Raw genomic sequence first — 18,732 nt, 5'->3', positions numbered from 1 at the left:
ATACTGGACAGTTTCTTTGTTAATTCAGCAGAACGCGAACGCGATCTGAAGGCGTAGTCTTCTAAACAAAATTATGGAAATAATATGGCTTAAGTCCAGGGGGGGGGGTATTGCAGCGAGATTTCAACTTTCGAATGTAATTTTTTTTCATCTTCCAACTCTGTGAGCCAGGAATGGTCAATATCTCGAGATACTCGCAACATCTACATGGCGTTCAGACTCTTCCCGAGATTCAGACAGATCAATCACCTCACGGCTGCTGATATCCGTCGACGAACACGCCGTGTTACGAACCGCTTTGGTATCAAATCTTGGACTATACCTATACTTCTACCGCTATTCAAGCTCTGGTGGCCGACGGACCAACTGGTTTGGACAGAGGGTGAATCCACAAAACTTCCCATTCCACTTCCTCCTCTACATCTCCCCTCTCTTTCTTCCCTGAGTCTTCCTTCTCTTCCTACTTCTGTCTCTATTCCTACATCCTTTTTTCCGAGTTTGAATACTTTGTTTTTCAATCTAGTTTTGTCTTGTACACAATCTTGGTTGGCTCTGGCTACAAGCCTGAACTTGAACGGGCTAAAAGGATTAAAATCAAACTTTACAACCTCAACTGCGACCTCAACTTCAATCGGGATGAATAACACAGCTTTTGCCCCCGTGGTCATGCTATTAATGATGCTAAACCAATACATCGACCTAGTCACCCAATCCATCCTCAACATCCTCTACTCCTTCACCGCCAGCATTCCCCTCCTCACCCCCCTCCTATGGCCCATTAGACTCATCCTCCGTCTCAGAATCCACCTCGCCCCTCAAAAATCATTCTTTGGGGGAATCCTCGGGCCTTTAAAACTTGGAGGATGTGAGAATGTGACGGGCGCTGTCGCTGCCGTGTGGAGTGTTTATTGGTTGTATGGGAATTGTAGGCCGTTTAGAAGGGTTGTGGGGAATGTTAGGAGGAGGGGGAGGAGGGTTTGGATTTGTTTGAAGAGGTTGGATTTTGTGGGGGTGGTTGGGGCGGTGGTGAGGGGTCCGGATGCGACGGGGGGGAGGGCGCATGGGCCTGGGTTTAGAGTGCAGAGTAAGCGGTGAAGGTTTTGGAGGGGTGAGGGGGTGAGAGGGGTGTAATGGAGGTTATGGGATTGGAATTGTGGGGGATGGGGATAGCTGGGGCAGTGGGGTTGGATATTGTCGATTGAGAGGGGATTGAAGATTCATGATTATTGGAAGACTAAGGTATATACGCACGACGCTTGAGTTTTATGATATGGTTTCACAAGAAATTGAATGTTGGTGTGTTTAATTGATATCTGAGATTGTAACTCTCTTGTTTGTGGAGTAAATGTAACACCGGAACTTGATAACTTTGTTATTGTCTTTGCGAATCTCAATTGATCGAGAATAGGGAGTAGTTATTCATTTGTATGTCTCCGAAAAGTGCATTGGTGCGGCTTTACACCTTCACATTAATTTTCGTGTTTTGTAGATTGTGATCTCAAGTTACATGTGCATCGTCAAGTGGTGCTCCCTGTGCTGTGAAACCATAACTCATATTCGCGACTTTCCGAGAATAACCTAGCTTTCCATGCGGTTTGCCCTGATACCTTATTACTTGCTGGTCGGGTAGATGCTGATCGTTTAGAAAAGAAAAGAAAAGGGAGGTAGCTAGTTATTATAGAAACGTACGGAGGTGACCGGGGCAAAGTCCTGATTCGGCGGAAAAGGTGGGTGGTATGGTTACGACTGTCATGTCAGTGCTTTGGTTGGAGGCTGGGCGGAATATATGCATCCATTTCGGAGGGGAGGGTTAAGCAGGATTTGTTATTGATAGCTCTATAATGGGATACCCATCGAGGGAGGCATTCGGCCGGGGTGCAGATGCATAAGCCTATGGTTGTTCTGGAACCGCGCAATAGTTATAGCAGTACAGGGAGAATTTGGAGGGAGGGGGGTGATATCTGACATCATAGGTAGTTACGAAACTGTGGGATCTATATTTGAAGCTTTATGATGTCCTATCTGGGATTTTTTAATATGATAGATGTCCATGTCATATCAATGGGTGCATATGTGGCTATGTGTAAATGCAGAATGACGAAGGAGCAACTGGTCAGTTGGAATTTCCAGATGCCTTGTCTGTGGCATTGGCCACATATTACTCAGATTCTTCACATGCATATAGCTGAATAGTATCGTCGTTTGACAGAACCAAATTCTCCTGGATTGATAGGAGAATTTGAAGACTACTAAGCGGAACCGGATCTACGAAGTTCTGAAGATAACGAACATCCTTTATAGCGCTAACTAGGCTCTAGGGTAAATTAGAGGACGCTTCTGGTTGTAGTTTGGACGGTTTAACAGGCTACATTCTGCTTTAACAAATCTGTGGTTAATAGGCGCAAGCGCGCTAGCATGTACATGGGGAATTGCGGATATGGAGGATAAGAGATTCATCTAGTGTTAGATACATTCTTTTGTTTGCTATAGAAAGAGCGTTAGCATGTGATGATTATTATACTTCCAGATGAGCACAGTGTTCTCAAGGGCTTGAGACTATGGTCTGGTAACTAGGATCGTTTGTCGATAGTTATCTGGTGTATCGACCAGGGTCAAGACTTTGGATATTAGCACTACTTATTCTACCTTCACAGATAAGTTCCGTGAGAACTTTCCCTGTCCCCGGGGCATTACAAATACCCCAGCAGCTATGACCGGTAGCCACTGCCACATTCCACATCCCAGGGACCCAACCTATTGACGGACCGGGCCCGATTTCGCTATAAGGAAGGTAACAGCTGGATATGGTACGTTAGATCTAACTGGAAGAAGTAGGGGAGTGGGAATTGAATAAATATCTACTTACGCTTGCATAGCCGTAACCTGGCCCTTTTCTAAAAGCTCGCTTACTACGCTGATATTCTTCACGATTTGTCTGCACCTTCCTTCGTCCACATTCACATCCCTTGCGAATTTGGGCAACGGGGCGAGTTTATCCACATCCCCACAAGCGTATATTTCGTCCACACGAGGGTAAATCTCCGGAGTAACCATGCTGCCGTTTTTTAGTTTTATATTCGTGAACAATGCGTGTGGAGATACCGGGGTCTGTGTGGCGATGGTGATGCTGTGGGCCCGCTGGGTCGAAACGGGTATTTTGGGGAGAAGTCTTGTTGTCCAGGGTCCTGCTGCTACCACTACGACGTCTGTTTCTATGGTTTTTGTTTGGCCGTGGTCGAATTCGACTTCCACTCCTTTTACTCTCTTGTTTTTGTCGTCATGAAGGATGATTTTTGAGGCATGGCCGATTATAACTTCCAGATCTTTCGATTCTTTGACAATTGCTTCGCAAAACCGTCGAGGATGGACCTGAGCCGTCGATTGAGTAGTTCCCAGGCTCCCGACCTTGCTAATAACCCCCTCTCGCAGCCAATCCGGAACACCAGCGACATGGCTCTTAGGCGTTCTCCCTTCCGTACAGCTGATCTCCAGTGTAGTGAGTTCCCGATAACCCCAACGTTCCCGTCCATTGAATTCTTCGGCTAATGATGCATGAAGTTGATAACTGAGACGTGCGAGAGAAGCAGTATCGTTTCCGTGCCAATCTAAAGCCAGAAGGCCGCCAGCCTTGCCCGATGCACCACAGGCGATTGAAGAGGCTTCGATTAGAGTAACGGATGGAGTGGATTCGTGATGAGACAAGTACTATGACAAAGGTGTCAATGGCGACTGTATTTTTCTTAGACATTTTTATAGGAATCTCCAGGTTATTGCCTACATAGGCTGTCGAGACGCCCACGATCCCGCCTCCGATAATCACGATCTTTTTTGGCATTGACGAGAGCTTTAAGCAGTATTGATGTTGCAACGGAAGTGGCTTTGCAAGCTTTGGCGATTTTATTTTATTTTCGGGGCGAAGCGATGGCGATGAGCCCGTTGAAGGGGATGAGTGACGAAGGTGAAGAATCTGCGCTGCATGCGGACGGACGTCATAAACTCTGTTGAAGAAAAGTGGATCTCCAAGGAACCCACCGAAGCGCGCCGCCAGACATCAGTCAGTAGGCAGCCAGGCCGGGTCTGGGCGCAGGATGTTGCCGACAACGGCGGAATAACTTCCGGCGCATCTTCCTCTTCTTCTTCCTACATCTTTGCCGACTGTGAGGATAGCCTTTTCCGTCTAGGAAGTATTAGAGATGTCGATGATTGTTTGGACGGTGAAGGCATCTCGGAGTTACAGTAGATGCAATGCTTGCTGTGGGACAACGGCCAGCTCCGAGCAGGCAAATATTTGGGGCAGCCAATTCTGCCGAACACAAAAACCCCACCGACGCAAATGTTTGATTAGGTGTGGCAATTCCGATGTAATTGCTTCAAACTGTCCTGAAACAATATACAACTCGCGAAGAAAGCCACAAATCTCGATTTTGTGTGTACACAAGCGGTTTTCGAACCAGCTGTACGCCAACTGGTAACAGCCAACAAAATGACAAGGCTAGTTTTAAAAATCTAACTGCGGTGAGGTTTTAATAGAAAGTTATCAAGGTTATAATTTGAAACCGAAACTTGGATCGATTTCAAGAAAGGTGGCCTTCAGTGTCGAATTACTTGTCCAGATTACATAACAGGATCTAGGAATTCAAACGAAGCAGAACCGAATCGGGCTTGATATCTCGGACTGGCAACATGCTCAATGGAATAAATACTAATGATGAAGCTGCGGACGCAGCCTGATTTTAAAGACCTTACGAGTTCAGAGCTAATTCTCGTATTCGATGACTCCCTGAGTTCTCGGGCATGCACATGAAGAGATATTCGACAAACAGCGCATTGTCGCGGCGCGGTCGTGCAGCAATTGTTTCTGCGATGCGCCAAGGTTTATGTCCCGACGGTTCAAAATGCCCTATCGCGACTAGCATAATTTATATGAATATTAATTGCTTTTCTTCAAGGGTGTTTCCTACTTTGCGTGGATGTCAGCCGCCCATGTTGCTACTGAAAATACCATTCTGGTTACTCCCCAATACCAGTTGAAAAACTGCGACAGGGCCTAGATCCTAAGCCTTGCTTGAGCCTAGTCTACCAAGCACTCACTGCCAACAAAAGCCAACCAAGCCAGTTTGTTGGATGAATACGAAGAGCTGCGCATTTCTTGGTTGAGGGTATAGATTTAACTTCCTCTTCCGTTCCGATCATCTTGAAGCATCTGTCATTATGCTATAGGTACCAGGTTGCAGTTGGATTACGCGAGGTTCTCAAACGGCCGGTGTTGTTGCTGTTTACAATTAGGAAATCCAGGTTTACTGAGGATGCTTGACTAATGCTCCTTGCCAGAAGCCTGGGTGTTCTAAATTTAGATTCCGCTTTGCGAGAGGAGGCTAGGTCAGCGGTGCCTATGCACCTTCGTCTACTCCGTGATTCAGAACAATCATTCGATTCTAGCTGCCTTCTAAAAAGTGCTTTCCTGCCCGTTAAGCTCTTGACATAGACTTTATATTTCTTCCCCATTTCCCTCTGTTTCCTTATTCAGGCTCTATCTGATGTGGAGTCTCATGCCCGTGGAAACCTTCATGAAAATGCAATGTCGAAAATATCCAAGGGCCGAGCTGAGGCCAATATCAACATTGATTGCATTGGCGGGATTTCTTGGCAGTTAGTAGCAACTCCTGCTAAGCCTACCAAAATACGGATCCAGCACACGCGGCGACAAGCTATGATGTTGGAAACATCTGCTTTGGTCATGTTACCGAGTACCCTTTATGGTAGGGCGAAATTCAATAGTCCAAGGTGACTGAAGGGGACGAGGGTTTTCCGATACTTTGTGCGGCGCCGACCCCCTTCGATATAGACAAGGATTGCGCATCTATAACGCGTTGAAGGTTTTTTTCCTTTTAGCATAAGTAGGATAATTAGAGTAGGTGCTATGAAACTCGGTTGTTTCTTGTATTAGTCAATTGTATCATATGTAAGTACTGGAGGACCTTGAGGATGGGCTATGATGGGATTGTTTGCATTTGTGACTTGAGGTAAGAGGCTTCACCAGATGAGACTTACGTACACCTGATCAAGCTATGGTACAGGCTTGCATGGTGGCCGTTGGATGTTAGATGTTACATATATGCATCGAGCTCCCTTATAACCCTAGCTAGTTAGCCTTGATCCATGAAGTGGGATGTAAAAATGATGGAGGTGCCTTAAATATATTGTTCCCGCTGACTCAAGGGTCCGGTGGAATTATTTCTTGTTCTTTGGACCCGAGCCTGTGCTTTTCACTTCCTTTTCCATTCCATTTTATGCTACGATTCGATATCCCTTTTTTTGTTTCAATCGGTACCCTCGATTACTTTTCGTCTTGAAGTTTCAAAACATCGATATCAGGTTTCCGTTTCTCGGGTTCTTGAAGTTGATTATTAGTGGAGGAGTAACTGGGTAGCTTGTTATCGACGGAGTTTAGTGGCTGTGCCATTTTGATTTTGTCTCAAAAACGGTCATGGTTTACTCGCGCGAATCCGTTTTTCAGATGTATGTATGGGGAATCTCTCTGGTCAATTTCGCAGATGCGAGGGTTGTCTATGGATAAATACATACCTAGTAGTTTAAAGGTCAAAGGGCATCAGTTACAGTGCTAATATGAACTACCTCGCTTTTTAGATTCCGTTATGGAGTTATACTCTCGCAGGTTGTTGGGATAGAAATTCTATTTGATCGAGATATATGTATGCCCCTTCCCCTTCGGCATATTAATATCTGTAAGGGTTTACTAATCTTTCAGTTTAATAGTATATCGTAAGTTATACCTCCGAAAATTTTAATATCAAGACAACATCTTTTCTCAATATACATCTATATGTTACGTCCAGAACACTTGGACGACCCAGGCTTTAACACTTCATTTTTTTTTATAGCACTGTCTCTATTATGGATCCACAGTTTCACCACCCTCGTCACGACACTCCTCACATATTTGACAATAAAGTCAGTGCGCACAAACAATGCCTCTTCTCGGGCGACTTCAAACTCCAACATTGTACTATCACAATGGGATAAGGTGTTAAAGGTTGTCACCAGTGTTCTGGAAGCCATCACTGAAATTTGTGTTGTTCAAGCTCTTTTTCAAACGCGCAGCATAACGTTGCCGGTGCTCTTTTACGTAAGTTCCGAATTGCGGAATCTTCTGGAAATACCGAGTCGTCGGGGTGCTTGGATTCCATTGGCTTCCTTTGAAAGGATTCTGCTGACATTGAATAGTATATGTCCGAAGTTATAATTCATGTGCTTCAGCTCGCCTACCTACGTTTTCGACCGACCTCCGTGCGAGGTGCAGTCTCTATCTTCCTCACACCAATACTTCTCATCAGTCCTTTCCTTATCTTGACAATTTTGGCGGAGCGGAAGTTGAATCCTTCGGCATTGTTATTTCTGCTTATTGGAGCTGGAAGCCATATTGCGAAGACGTCGATAAACTTCTACCGAGACTATGCTCCTGGTCAGAAGACAACTGCAATAAGGACTTTACAATGGCCTTTATGGTTGACACTTGCTCTTGTATTGGCTACGACTTCGGTGTTTATTGTATGCGGCTTGGAGGGGTTGATTTTGATATCTCGCGGTGGATTGGCTAAACTCGGGGCGGATCTACATCCTGTCTTTTTGATTCCAAGTATCCTCTTAGGCATTTTGAATGCCCTAGGACATTCTGAATCTAACCATAAAAAGAGTAGCAATGCGGGTGATTTTAAATCTACATACTCACAGGCGGACTACGCAACCTCAAGGGCAGCGATAGATGCCGTGGCCATGTTCGTTTGCACGCTTCTTCTGTCCTTGCAGACACCGACATGGGTTCAATTGATTTCCTATGGCTGCATTGCGATTGCGACTACACTCGCAGTGGCCAAACTGTGCAAGGCTTTTAATGTCAATGTTGACCAACCTCAAGTGGAGATTCTGGATAACGAAAACCATGAGCTTGAGGATTACAGCGCGACTCGGAAGCTTTTGGATAGCGAGGAAGTTAGTATCAGGAGGAAGAAGTCGCGACTACAAGGAAGTTACTATAGTTTTACTTTGAAACTATGGATTCTATTCGCTAGTCTTCTTGGGACGAAGTTACTGTTGGAACGGCCTTCGCATTACACGCGGATCGATGAGATAACTTCTAAAATAAATTCTGAGTGGTCTACTCCAAAAGCTGCCAGTATGGACATTGTTATCAGTTACTACAAGGAAGATATCGATAGCGTTGAAAAGTTTCTTCTGGGGCTCAAACAGATCGAACAGCTTCGACTATTAGAGCCTAATATCATCGTCTACGCCAAAAACAACGCTAGCGATGTAAAAGCACTACAGAGACGACTTGAAGCCGACCAAGTCAAAATCCTACCAAACAAAGGACGAGAAGGTGGAACATATCTACGTCACATCATAGATCGATACGACACCCTCGCAAACCACACACTCTTCATCCAAGCCGAGCCACATTCCAAAGCTCGGCTAATTAATCGGATACAGCTTTATTTTGACCCCTCCCGAACTGGGATGCTAGACCTCGGGTATCGAGAACTCAGGGGGTGTAAATGTCTGGACTGCAGAGATGAGTACGGTTGGAGGGATACAATGGGACTCATACCGGACCTTATGGCGCAAGCACATCATATCAAGTGTGATGAGAACACGCAAGTGGCCACATCATACAAGGGACAATTCATTGTTTCTTCAAAGAGGATTAGAGCTGCCAAGAAGTCGCTCTATGAAAGTCTTAATGAGAAACTTGTGGGGAAGAATAGAGTGATAATTGGTAATCCGTTGGAGGATAGGATTGATGCACCGTTTTTTGGGTACAGTCTCGAGAGGAGTTGGGGGGCTATTTTTCAATGCGCGGATTTGGCGGTGGTGAGGGATATGTGTCCGAGTTTAACGCTGTTAGGAACGGGTTTTGGAGATTTTGAGGGAGCGAAGGCGGAGGATTGTGGGTGTTTGGATAGTTGATCGATTGAGTTATGCTTTCATGCCCTTTTGTTTTTTTGGCTGGGCGTGCAGATTGCAATTTGCTTTTATAAACAGAGATACCTTATACGTTGCATATGAATTGCGGGAACGGGGTTTCGGGAGTTCTTTCTTTTCATGTTTTTAGTACTATCCTTAAATCTCTGGTCGCTTAATGCACTTATCGGGACTTACGTATGCATACGGCTTACATTTTTTGTTGCTGGCTTAGCATGGGGTTTAAAGTTTTAACTCTATTTTATTCTTCCTGGTCGTCTCCAGGCTTTGTAAGAGTAGCTTAATTAACTAAGGGGCCCACATTTAAAGGCATTTGTCTTGGCCCATGTTTCCGATCTTGGATAAGTGCTTATGTCAACCATCGGGATGACGAGGCTTCTCAAACGAGTTGAATAAAGTTGTATGTTTGGATAGAGTACTCGAGGTTACATTAATGGCTTGCCAAGATACGGTTTGAAGGCATACTCGATTCTTGTTCGCGAAGTGCGAATGAGGGATACGGAATAAATATTTAGCTTCCAGCCTGGCCGGGTAGGCGGTTTCTGTGGTATCATGCGATCGATTGATCAGCCGTGCTATTACATACATACGGGCACTTTGATAGAATGGTATGATTTGCACATGGTTGTTGAGTTATCTCCGTAGTTAGCGTGCGAGAAGGGTTGGCAGTGTAATTAACTATGGTACGAGGTCTGTGGTAACCTTATTTTCAGAAGGGTTTCTCGTATTAGCTTACGTAGACGGATGTCGATATCAACTCTATGGGATCCACATCGGGTTTGACTAATTAGGATCCCTGTAGTGTTGTTCCTGGAAGTGAACGTCAAAGTAGAAGGCAAACTGGGAGGTCGATAGTTGAAGCTATCGTGAATCCCTTTTGTATTGCTATTGAAGTTGCGAAGTCGATCAGTGATCAGTGATGATGATTATTTACATGAAGGGTTGCTTGCTTAAATAGTAGGAAGCAGGATCACGTGACGTCATAAAGCCTGTTGGGGCGCAACATGCAGGATATAACGGACAACGCAGTATTTGCAACAAGGTCAATGTTAGGGGAGAAAAGTTGGAGGTTTTTGAGGAAATGGTGGTGCAAGTATGGCCTAAGAAACAAACTCCTTTAAATCTCTTATTACCATATAGATCTAGCTGGAGTGTCTTTTAGAGCTTTTGATGGGATAAGGCCCTCTTTTACTGGAGGGGAGTCATTATAAAACCTGATATCTCATCGTGAGGCGTTAAACTAGGCTACGGATGTATATGTTTAATAGGATATTGGTGCATGCATAGGCTATAGGTGTTTAAGAGTGTATACATATATTGATTGAATTGATAAGTTAAGTAAATACTCGTGATTTGAAGCGCTAGACAGCCTTCCTGCAATTATCCAACTTGATCTCGATATTTTTTTGGGGATTACTCTACTGACCGGTGCAACGGTGCTAATCCGTTCTGCGGAGAATTAAATAGCCTATTTCGTTGTCGCACAACTGATTACAACACATGATCTTCCAGAATGTAACACAAAAAGCGTTTTTGTTACACCGAAGGATCAAGACCCGGGGTTGGTCAGCCTCAGCCACTGCGCCTCTCCGTTCCGACACTTGGATGATATTTCTTCCTTGTCTGTGTGGAGCAAACAACATCATTCACTGCGGTTTCATTGCATTTTATCCCGGTTTTCCGACAACTTCAAGTTCTAGGCGTTCTATAACTTCAGTGCGTGCTACAAACCCGTAGACACTGCCCCAGAGCAGGGATGGCTAGGACTTGACTCGCATATTATACACCTCTTAGCTTCGCATTTTCGCCAAACTCCACCTTCCAACATCACGTCCACCGAATCAACAATACGGATTCTTACTACCCTGTCGATTTTCCCGCTCCAAGCCACTCGGTTTATCTTCACACCCTTGTCGGTACGGGAAAAGCAGTATCTTGTGCTCTTGTTCGTTCAGATTGCGATTGTTCATAACTTGAAATCCGATGAACCAGATCCGGCATTTTTATGCGGCTTAACGACTTTGATGCCGTTGAGGCTATTGCCTACGTTGATATGGGAGAACTCGCCTGATCTTACGGATCATAGAGATACTGATCCGGAAGATTGGCACGTTACGGAGCAATCTACGGTGAAGAAGTTTCTTTGGGGTTTATCCTGGATTACGACTTTGAGAGGGATACCATGGAACTGGAGGGTGAGGAATGTGCCTTCACAGCCACCGTACGCTTCGCGTTAGGACTATCTTATTAAGAACGTTCCGATGGTTTTTGTGTATGGGTGTGTTTTGGATATTTTGTGGAAGATGAGGGATTTACTCGATTTTACGAAGTATCATGGGAGCCTTGAGGGGTATGGCAGTTCTGCTAGTCGGGGAGTTGTGGAGATGACGGTGAATAGTGTGTTTGGGATGGTGTCGATGTATTACCAGATGGCGCTAGTAGTTGTTGGTGTTGGGATTAGCAGGCCAAGGTAAGTTTTGTATTTTGCATCTAATCGTTGATGTTAAATCTGGACTAATAGCAACTTACTTGGCAGGATTGGCCGCCGGCTTTAGATTCTATTGAAGAAGCTTCTAGTCTCAGGAGGTTTTGGGCTAAGACGTGGCACCAGCTATTCAGAAACGTAAGTATATTCATATCTATCGTATCGAGATTTTTGTTGGAACGGAAACTGAGTAGTTATACAAATCTTTGAAAAATACGGCCGTGGTTTGGTTGATATCCTCGGTCTTGAACCGCGGAGTGCAACAGCGCATAATATGACTCAGTTCCTCGCCTTCTTCATCTCGGGGCTCATTCATGCGATACCAATTTCTGGCATGCCGTTCCCTCGAGGTATACCGAAGGACAAGAATACGCCCTATAAGGGGAGTGACCAGATCGTCTTTTTCATGATTCATGCGATTCTATGCTTTGTGGAAGAGCGGTTCTTAATATTCTATCAATCGGCCAGAGGGGACGGGTCGCCGGGTAACTTTGAGCGGGGTTTGGGGTATGCCTGGGTGGCTACTTGTCTGGTTTTCACAACCAGATATTTGTTTGACGAGATGGAGTTGAGTGGAATTAATAATAAGGAGGTAGTGCCCTGGAGTATTGTGGCGATTTTGGAGGCATTGCTGGGTCGGAAACTGTTCGATGATGAATTGTTTGGTAAGGAATGGGGTGGATGGTATTCCGCGTGCGGGCTATTTCTCTGTTTCTGCTCATTCGTCGACATCGTATATATGAATTCCATGGGTAACGTGGCATTTCTAACTCAAACCATTCGAATTCCTGCTCTATATCGCCTCGAACCCACTTTCAATATAGTACGAAGGTCTTAAAAATTCAAAAAGGCATGGCGTCGAAAGGTGGGAAGGCCACTTGTTATTCATGCTCTTATTGTCCCAGCGAAATGAGCATGAATTTCTCAGCTCGGCCCATGAACCCAGACAACCAGAATTTCGGAGCAAAAACCAGCTCCCAAACAAGATACTCACTCAAAGAAAGAATTTACCGACGATCTTTGACTGGAACAAAAAACGTGTCGTCCACCCTTTCGAGAGATCTTTGTTGATCCCGCAACATGGGCGTGCCTGCGTAAAGGGCTTTATCAAACTGAATGAAAATGTCAACGCAGAAAAGAGTGCTTGTCCCCGCCAGTCCAGAAAATATATTACGAACTCATGTTGGGGTGATTCTTATCACCCTTTGCACGGTGGCAGCACTTCTAGGAACTCTGGGGGTTATGTACGGATATGTTAAATTTCGACGGGCGAAACGGTCCAAGCTGGAGAAAAAACTGGAACATGAAGGGATGAATGATTCGATTATTCACCTTGCTAGGATAAAAACCGATGAGAAGACGGCTTCGAGAAGGAGTAAAAGTTGGGAGAAGATATTTCCACGACGGCCGACGAGTTTTGGGAATGATTATGGAATGATCGGGTTTGAGAATTGTGGAACTTCTTATATGGAGTCGATTATTAGAGGGGTTTTACCAGGTGATGTTGTGCTACCAGAGAATGGAGCTTCAACAGCTAGGAATATTAGGAATACGTCCGCGGTTTTGACGCCACCGATGACGCCAGATAAGTGTAAGATCCCAGTTATACAGCATTGGAATCAGATTGTTCCGGAGTACCCGAGATTACCGGGGCCGCTGGCGATTGGGAATACGAGTTTGTTGGAGGTACCTATTCCACCGCCTTTGGCGATCAGCAAGGAGGGGAAAGAGTTGCCAAGTTCACCGATAACAAGAGGAAGGAGGATGCAACGATGGGAGGAGGTTGATCGGCCGCTGTTTGGGGCTGTGAAAAGAGCTTCAATGAGGCGGAGAGCTAGGTCAAAGAATGGAGTTTGGGATACACCGAGGAGTAAAAGTCAACTAGGGATTGGAAGCTCGAGTTTGCGAAGATTTAGAGAACTTGAAGCAAGAAGGAGTGCTAGAGCCAGGAAGGAGAAATATCGAAAAAGAAGGATATATGGATAGTGATAGACTTCTAGGAGGGTTACCGTTTTCACAGAGTCCGAGTTGTGAGAGTGTGCAACCAGGGTCTGAGACGGCCGCGGAGGTTGTTGAGCAAGAGGAAGGTAATTTGGGACATGTAGGGTATAGAACGTCGATTATCGATGCGTATGGGAGGGCAGAGACGGATGAGGGGAGTGAGTATGGTGATGAGGAGGAGTATTTGTGGAGCCGAAACCGCCGGTGGAGAGTAGTTGACCGTTGGGGAGGGCTCAGATGCCGTGATATTCATTTGTATCTACATTAAAGTATCTAGTCCTGTAATCGTGATCGTTCGACTCGGCCAGTTTGATACAGTCTAGATCTATGCCCTGAGCTCAACGAAGGGGCCGGTGCGACTACAGGAGTGAAGGGAGTAATTCACGGTCAAATTCACGGTCTTGATCCTGACGAATTGATGGGACGGCTGGGGAATTGGCGCTAGAGGAATTGAACTAGATCTAGCATATTTTGTACATTTAATAGAAAAGACGCAGGTGCGTGCTAGTAACCGCTTCGAGAAATTTTTGAATTAAGTTGGATGGGAGGTAGTGAAAGTGCGGGACTATGTCCAGAGAATGGAAGCGGAGGGGCAGGAGGAGGGAGAAGCATATCCCGCCATAGAAACCAACTGTTACTAAGGGATACAATCTCGAAGCCAATTGACGCTCCTTGGGCCCCTTTATTGTTCCCCCAACTTTCCGAGTTGATCGGTCTGAGAATCTCGCGGTTAACTTTACGCAATTACACGGTATCACTTTCCCTGGATCAACCTTTCGATTTTCTTCATTGTAACCTTATGGGCATTGCTTATGTGTAGTTTAGTGGACTTGACCATGAACGATATCTATATGTACAAGTAGAATATATCATAAACACAAAGTATCGGTAACTGGTAACTGACATCGACCGCTAAAGTACTCAAGTCTGAGCATCAAAGCATCAAAGCATAACAAAATCTATGGAATTCAATCATCTTCCTTCCTTCTCAGGCTTCGCTCCCTCTCGTGAGGACTCTTCCCTTCTTCCATCTTCCAGCTCACCATCACCCCCAAGACGGCAATTCCGGTTAGATAAGTCCACCAAACACATCCTACCATTCCTATCTCCATACCCTTTGCACTGACCCATCCTCCAAGAGCTGGACCAAGCGCCCTAGCAAGTGAAGAAAGCATATTTCCGATTCCATGTAATGTTCCCAGCAGTTTTGGAGATGGAGCCGCATTTGTGAGAAGAATCACGGAACTAGGAATGGCAAGGGTTCGAGCTATGACTTGGAGGAATAGTACGAAGGCAATGGCTGTTCCCCGGGCAGTGGGACCTTCGAGTAAAAGAACATACGGGGTGAGGATGTAACTCAACGGGAACATTACAAAGGCGAATTGGAAGATCTTGAGAGTTCCGAATTTGGCTTGGAGGGTTGGGTATATAAACATCTGTAAAAAGATACCAGAGCAACCGAAGGCGGATAGATAGAGGCCGACGGTTGAGGAGTCGTAGCCTAATCCACCGGTGAAGAATAATCCGTGTGCTTCATGTTTGATGTTGTTCTTGTTGAACGGCGTGGACATGAAAATGGGGAATAGCTGCATGAAAGCGGCATTATGGAAAGGCAGAAGTGTGAATCCGGCAAGTGTTATTGCGATAGCTTTGGTTTTGAGAGTGACGGGTTGAGAGGCTATGCCTGAAGGGGGTGGTCCGGATTGTCGTGATGGAGGATAGGTGCTCAGCTCTGTCTTTGATTCTTCGTCACCGTTTAACGCTTGGTAGCCGTGAGCTCGTAGTCTTAGTGCCAAGCGCGTCACCCGTCTTCCAAGTTCCAGCCCTAGGTCTCTTTGTCCAATTTTGGAAGGCAGAGTTTCTTTCAGGCCCCCGATTGCGAGAATCAAAGCGAAGCTCAGACCCATGGCATTGACCATTGTCGGTAAGGCGAAGGGGTATTTCTCCATCCATTTAACGCCACCGAATAGCCAAGGTAGGTTCTTTGTGGGAGTGGCAAGTAGCCCACCTAAAGCTAAACCGGCGATGTTACCGCTGTTGAAGACTAGCGGCAATAGCAGAAAAGCTCGGGATTGGTACTTTTTCTCCTTCACAATTTCAGCTGTCATGGTCCTCATGACACCGATATTTCCGTTGGCAACCCCAGCAATTAATCTCCAGAACATCACTCTAGGTATCGTGGTTCCAAATCCGAAGCCCAAATTCGCGATAACTGAGACAAGAAGCGGGTAGACAATAACGGGTTTTCGGCCATATCTATCTGCTAGGCGCGCCCAAATCATACTAGTTGCGAACTGAGCCAGTGCGAATGCTGCCACGAGCAAACCAGCTCGCTGAGATATCGAGGAGTTCGAAGATTTGTGTCCATCCTTGCCATCACCAGTATCCAGCGACCGGATTAAATAGTATAAATACGGAAGAAGGCAAGTATTACTCAGAGGCTCTGAAAGGCGGCATGCTGCGAGGATCAAAAGTTGTGATTTATGCGGCAGAGATGTCCATGTTACGGGCGGCTCCTTTTGGGCTGGAGGTTCTGGCGCTTTAGTCGATGGAGTTGAGTCGAGTGAATGGCGCGCCATGATTGCGGTTATAGGTCTCGTGGGAGACTTCTCGGTATACTTTCTACGAATCCTGGCAAAGAAAGTCTATGGAAAACGAGCGACTGGAAATATAATATCGATATCCCTTTGTCCGATGATTCAACCGGTCATATTTGGCATGTTCGAGGAAAGACGGGTCGTTATCCGGCAGGAATCAAACGAGGGTGTAGACGCGACAGCGTTGAATGAAGAATCCTAGTCCGCAGCGACTTCCAATTAATTGATATCGATTTTAGAATTCTAGAAACCGTATAAGAGGGGCCGAGGAACGTTGGGGCAATTGTAAAACGAGCGACAAGGTCCTGGACAAAACCCAGATAACAATGGATAACGAGGAGCTGAAGGGCTGAGGTTCCTTTTAAGAACGAGACAGACACTTACTCAATTGATCTTAAGATTAAGATGAACGCAATTATTAATGCGGCTGACAGGGGCAAAATCCCGACTAACCCGATTTCTCAGCCTAGCGTGGCATTGAATGTGAACACCCACGTCGACTCGCACCTAGCGAATAAAATCCCCGAGCCGAACAAGAACCTTCTGTTGGCGTTGTCGGCCATATCGGAAAGGTCTACGAGAAGCTGATGTCATCAATATGGCGTTCCACGAGACGTCTATTGCGTTGGAGTGGGGTAATTTAATCAATTGTTGTTCTGGAAAACCAGGCCCTCCAACCACGCATACTGTCCCCAACCAAATCTACCCCGCTCGAGAAGCTAGGCTGAGGATTCGACATTTGCAATTGCCGGATTTCGCAACGACGGGTATATCCATATTAATTTGCTTTGAGGTATGATCCTGACCCTTGGATATTAATTTGTGGTTGTTGTATTGGGAATTAAGATACATCTCATATGTGTGTAAGATTCATGTTCAGCCCTCAACGTTCGAACCGCTACTAATTTGCATTAATTGCAAGAGTGCGTTCGACATAATATTGTGGTCCACAATTCTTAATTATGTTACACCTCAAGGATAAAGAGGCCTCAATATGATATCCGCGAACATTTAAATGCATGCGTTGGCCCTTCTTAACATTGTCAAAATGCATTCGATATACAATGCTTTCTAAATTTTCTAGGTCGTATGCTGATGCTCTCTGTCAACATAGAACCTTAACACATTGGAGAATTGAAATGTCGGACATTAAGAAAGTCGTTGTCGTCGGTGTATGTTCTAAATACCCCGTTAACTAAAGTTATAACGCGTCTGCCGCTTCACGAATACAGTTTCAGCTGACATGATATCCGCAGGGTACTGGCAACTTGGGGGAGCACATCGTCCAGGCTCTCGTAGCCTCAGGGGCCTTCACCGTTTCCGTTCTAACGCGTAGCAGCTCATCACGTCGCGCGTTCCCAGCTGGTGTTCAAATTCTCGACACTGATTACTCCCCGTCTTCCCTCGAAGCGGCTTTCAATGGCCAAGATGCTGTCGTCAGCGTTGTCGCAGGTGCCGCCCTGGGAGAGCAGAGGAAGTTGATCGATGCAGCTGTAGCTGCTGGGGTTAAACGGTTTATCCCAAGCGAGTTTGGAAGCAACACGGATAATAAAGAAGCACAAGAGCTCGTTCCTATCTTCTCTCGAAAGGTTGAGATTAAAGACTACCTTGAGAGCCAAACTGGCAATGGGTTGACATGGACTGGAATTGTCACGGGTCCAGTCTTTGATAGGGTACGTAAAACCTTCTACTACCAATGTTAATTGAAATGTCCAAATGCTGATAGTTGAGCGACTGAACTCGCAGAGTCTAAAACTGGGCGTTCTCGGTTTCGACATACTAGCCCGCCGGGCGACCATCTACGACTCAGGAGATCGCCCATTCACCGCCTCGACTGTTGCCCAAGTATCATCAGCTGTCGTTGGAGTTTTACAAAACCCTGATAAGACGGAGAACAAATACGTATATGTTGGATCTTTCACGACCACCCAGAACGAGATCTTGGCGGCTCTGGAGGCAGTAACAGGCGACAGCTGGACTGTTGAGAAAACAAATAGTACTGAAAAGGTCGAAGCCGGTAAAGAGCAGGTATTGAAAAGGAGGGATAGCACTGCTATTAGGCCTTTGATCACGGCCGCCATGTACCACGAGCGAAGTGGAAGTGACTTCGAGACCGAGGTTGGGCTTTCTAATGAGGCGTTGGGATTGAGCAAAGAGGATCTTACGACAGTCATTAAGCAGGTTGTCAGTGAGATATAATGGTGCCTGCCCACAAAAGCTATGCATGAGTTATGATGGAGTCCCATATATTCCCTTTTCATTGCAAGTATTAGCTTGGCTTGGAGATTCTTTTGGCTATAAGCACTTACTAGTCACTGAGCAACTGTGTCTACACAATGAAATTGGCCTTGTTAACCACTAGGAGAACATTCAAAAGCCATAGCTTACCGTTGTTCCAACCCAGCAGACACACATCTGTTCAGGTCTGAAATCATGCGCCTGCCATCATCGTATCTCACGCATATACGGCCATGTGCTGCGGGCCACCTGAGATTACGTGATTTGATAGCAAAGGCTTTTAACATAAATTCGAAGGTCTCCCGTCATGTCAATATTGCGATCAAGCAGTATCGAGGAAGTGTCTGAAGCTGGAGTTTTGAGGTCGCTTGGTTAATGGCTCCCGGCGCGTTCTCGTGAGAGCTCACCCCT

At 45.7% G+C, this 18,732-nt stretch overlaps 6 protein-coding genes across 6 annotated transcripts; 4 read left to right on the top strand and 2 right to left on the bottom strand.

Annotated features, from left to right (window-relative positions):
- Positions 1-636: 636 nt before the first annotated feature.
- DFL_003168 (uncharacterized protein) lies at positions 637-1,095 on the top strand (the record flags this gene model as incomplete). The annotated part of the gene is made up of 1 exon (XM_067632066.1): positions 637-1,095. One exon carries the CDS (start codon positions 637-639, stop codon positions 1,093-1,095), a length of 459 nt encoding a protein of 152 aa, XP_067490373.1.
- A 1,495-nt stretch (positions 1,096-2,590) lies between these two features.
- DFL_003167 (uncharacterized protein) lies at positions 2,591-3,835 on the bottom strand (the record flags this gene model as incomplete). Its single annotated transcript, XM_067632065.1, has 3 exons — positions 2,591-2,798; positions 2,867-3,705; positions 3,779-3,835. The coding sequence occupies 3 exons, from the start codon at positions 3,833-3,835 to the stop codon at positions 2,591-2,593; spliced, it is 1,104 nt and encodes a 367-aa protein (XP_067490372.1).
- Positions 3,836-6,715: 2,880 nt separating this feature from the next.
- DFL_003166 (uncharacterized protein) lies at positions 6,716-8,985 on the top strand (the record flags this gene model as incomplete). Its single annotated transcript, XM_067632064.1, has 3 exons — positions 6,716-6,746; positions 6,903-7,147; positions 7,246-8,985. The coding sequence occupies 3 exons, from the start codon at positions 6,716-6,718 to the stop codon at positions 8,983-8,985; spliced, it is 2,016 nt and encodes a 671-aa protein (XP_067490371.1).
- Positions 8,986-12,607: 3,622 nt separating this feature from the next.
- On the top strand, positions 12,608-13,471 carry DFL_003165 (uncharacterized protein; the record flags this gene model as incomplete). The annotated part of the gene is made up of 1 exon (XM_067632063.1): positions 12,608-13,471. The coding sequence occupies one exon, from the start codon at positions 12,608-12,610 to the stop codon at positions 13,469-13,471; it is 864 nt and encodes a 287-aa protein (XP_067490370.1).
- A 983-nt stretch (positions 13,472-14,454) lies between these two features.
- DFL_003164 (uncharacterized protein) lies at positions 14,455-16,065 on the bottom strand (the record flags this gene model as incomplete). Its single annotated transcript, XM_067632062.1, has 1 exon — positions 14,455-16,065. The coding sequence occupies one exon, from the start codon at positions 16,063-16,065 to the stop codon at positions 14,455-14,457; it is 1,611 nt and encodes a 536-aa protein (XP_067490369.1).
- Positions 16,066-17,222: 1,157 nt separating this feature from the next.
- On the top strand, positions 17,223-18,282 carry DFL_003163 (uncharacterized protein; the record flags this gene model as incomplete). The annotated part of the gene is made up of 3 exons (XM_067632061.1): positions 17,223-17,255; positions 17,340-17,756; positions 17,830-18,282. 3 exons carry the CDS (start codon positions 17,223-17,225, stop codon positions 18,280-18,282), a joined length of 903 nt encoding a protein of 300 aa, XP_067490368.1.
- Positions 18,283-18,732: the final 450 nt, after the last annotated feature.

Source organism: Arthrobotrys flagrans (assembly GCF_004000055.1).
Source record: "Arthrobotrys flagrans strain CBS H-5679 chromosome Unknown unitig_0, whole genome shotgun sequence".
Classification (NCBI taxonomy): domain Eukaryota; kingdom Fungi; phylum Ascomycota; class Orbiliomycetes; order Orbiliales; family Orbiliaceae; genus Arthrobotrys; species Arthrobotrys flagrans.
The sequence above is the reverse complement of the archived record's forward strand: the minus strand, read 5'-3'. Positions and strand labels throughout refer to the sequence as shown.